This window comes from Otolemur garnettii, unplaced genomic scaffold (genome assembly GCF_000181295.1).
Source record: "Otolemur garnettii isolate 467f Iridium unplaced genomic scaffold, OtoGar3 scaffold00054, whole genome shotgun sequence".
Classification (NCBI taxonomy): Eukaryota; Metazoa; Chordata; class Mammalia; order Primates; family Galagidae; genus Otolemur; species Otolemur garnettii.
Genome location: NW_003852449.1, coordinates 8,859,562 through 8,860,532, shown reverse-complemented (window position 1 = coordinate 8,860,532; position 971 = coordinate 8,859,562). Strand labels below are relative to the sequence as shown.

The window sequence follows — 971 nt, the reverse complement described above, 5'->3', positions numbered from 1 at the left end:
TACTTAGGCTGAAACCAGGAAAGTAATACTTGTCTCAGAAGGAATTGGGCGGAAAGAGAATAAGAGACATGATGAATTATAATGAGAAAGAGAACACTGCATCCTTTAAATATGAGACTACCACTCAAGGAATTTAAAGTAGATGACAGATCAGCAGAAAAGAATGGGATTTTTCCACTGAAAACGAGTTATACAAGGATGGCAAAGAAGAGAAAATATGGCTCCAACTTTATTCTAGCCAATAGGGTTGTTACCACAGAAATTATATTTTAAGTGATGATTTCAATCATCAACTTATTTCGTTTCAAAATAGATATTTTACACACTATAGATGTTAATGAACATAACAATAACAATTTTAAACTGCTACAGTGTTTATTGCTCCATTTTCAACCTGCACTCCCAGTCTGGGGGTTCCCTTTCATTTACCCTATTTATAAAGCTACTTCCAGATACCTGCCCTTTTCTGAAATAGGGACTTGCAGAACCACCAGCTTCTCATTGCTATTTAGGTGGGACCTGATTACAGTTCAGGAGGAGGGCTCCTCTAAGTCCATAAGGATGGCATCCTGCCCATTTGGGGTATTAGACAAATCTTTGAGACCAGGATCCGTTTTCAAAACCTCTTTAATTTTTGTATCATCTTCTAGGTTAACTGACCCTAATTTTGCTGGGATGCCTGTTACCTAGGGTGACTGTAACTCAGTAGATACTTTCTCTGCCAGAGGTGAATGTGCAGCCGAGCTCTCTTGTGCAGGAAAGTCTTCAACAGGAAGTGTATCAGCCAATGGAGGATCCTTCAGGCTCTCTTCAACACGGGCCTCCTCAGCCAGTTGCACCTGAACATCAGCAGGGGCCTCTTCTACAGGAGCCTCATCATCTGGTGGAAACTGAACTTCTGGAGGGGCCTCTTCTGTAGGAGCTTCCTCATCTGGTGGAAACTGAACTTCTGGAGGGGCCTCTTCTGTAGG

The 971-nt window shown here is 41.9% G+C and overlaps 1 protein-coding gene across 1 annotated transcript in view; it reads right to left on the bottom strand.

Annotated features, from left to right (window-relative positions):
- Window positions 1–686: 686 nt before the first annotated feature.
- FSCB (fibrous sheath CABYR binding protein) overlaps window positions 687–971 on the bottom strand; it is a 3,296-nt gene continuing 3,011 nt past the window's right edge. The window contains exon 2 of the mRNA XM_023514492.1: window positions 687–971. This exon is cut by the window's right edge and continues 459 nt beyond it. Within this exon, the coding sequence (XP_023370260.1) occupies window positions 687–971 (285 nt within the window).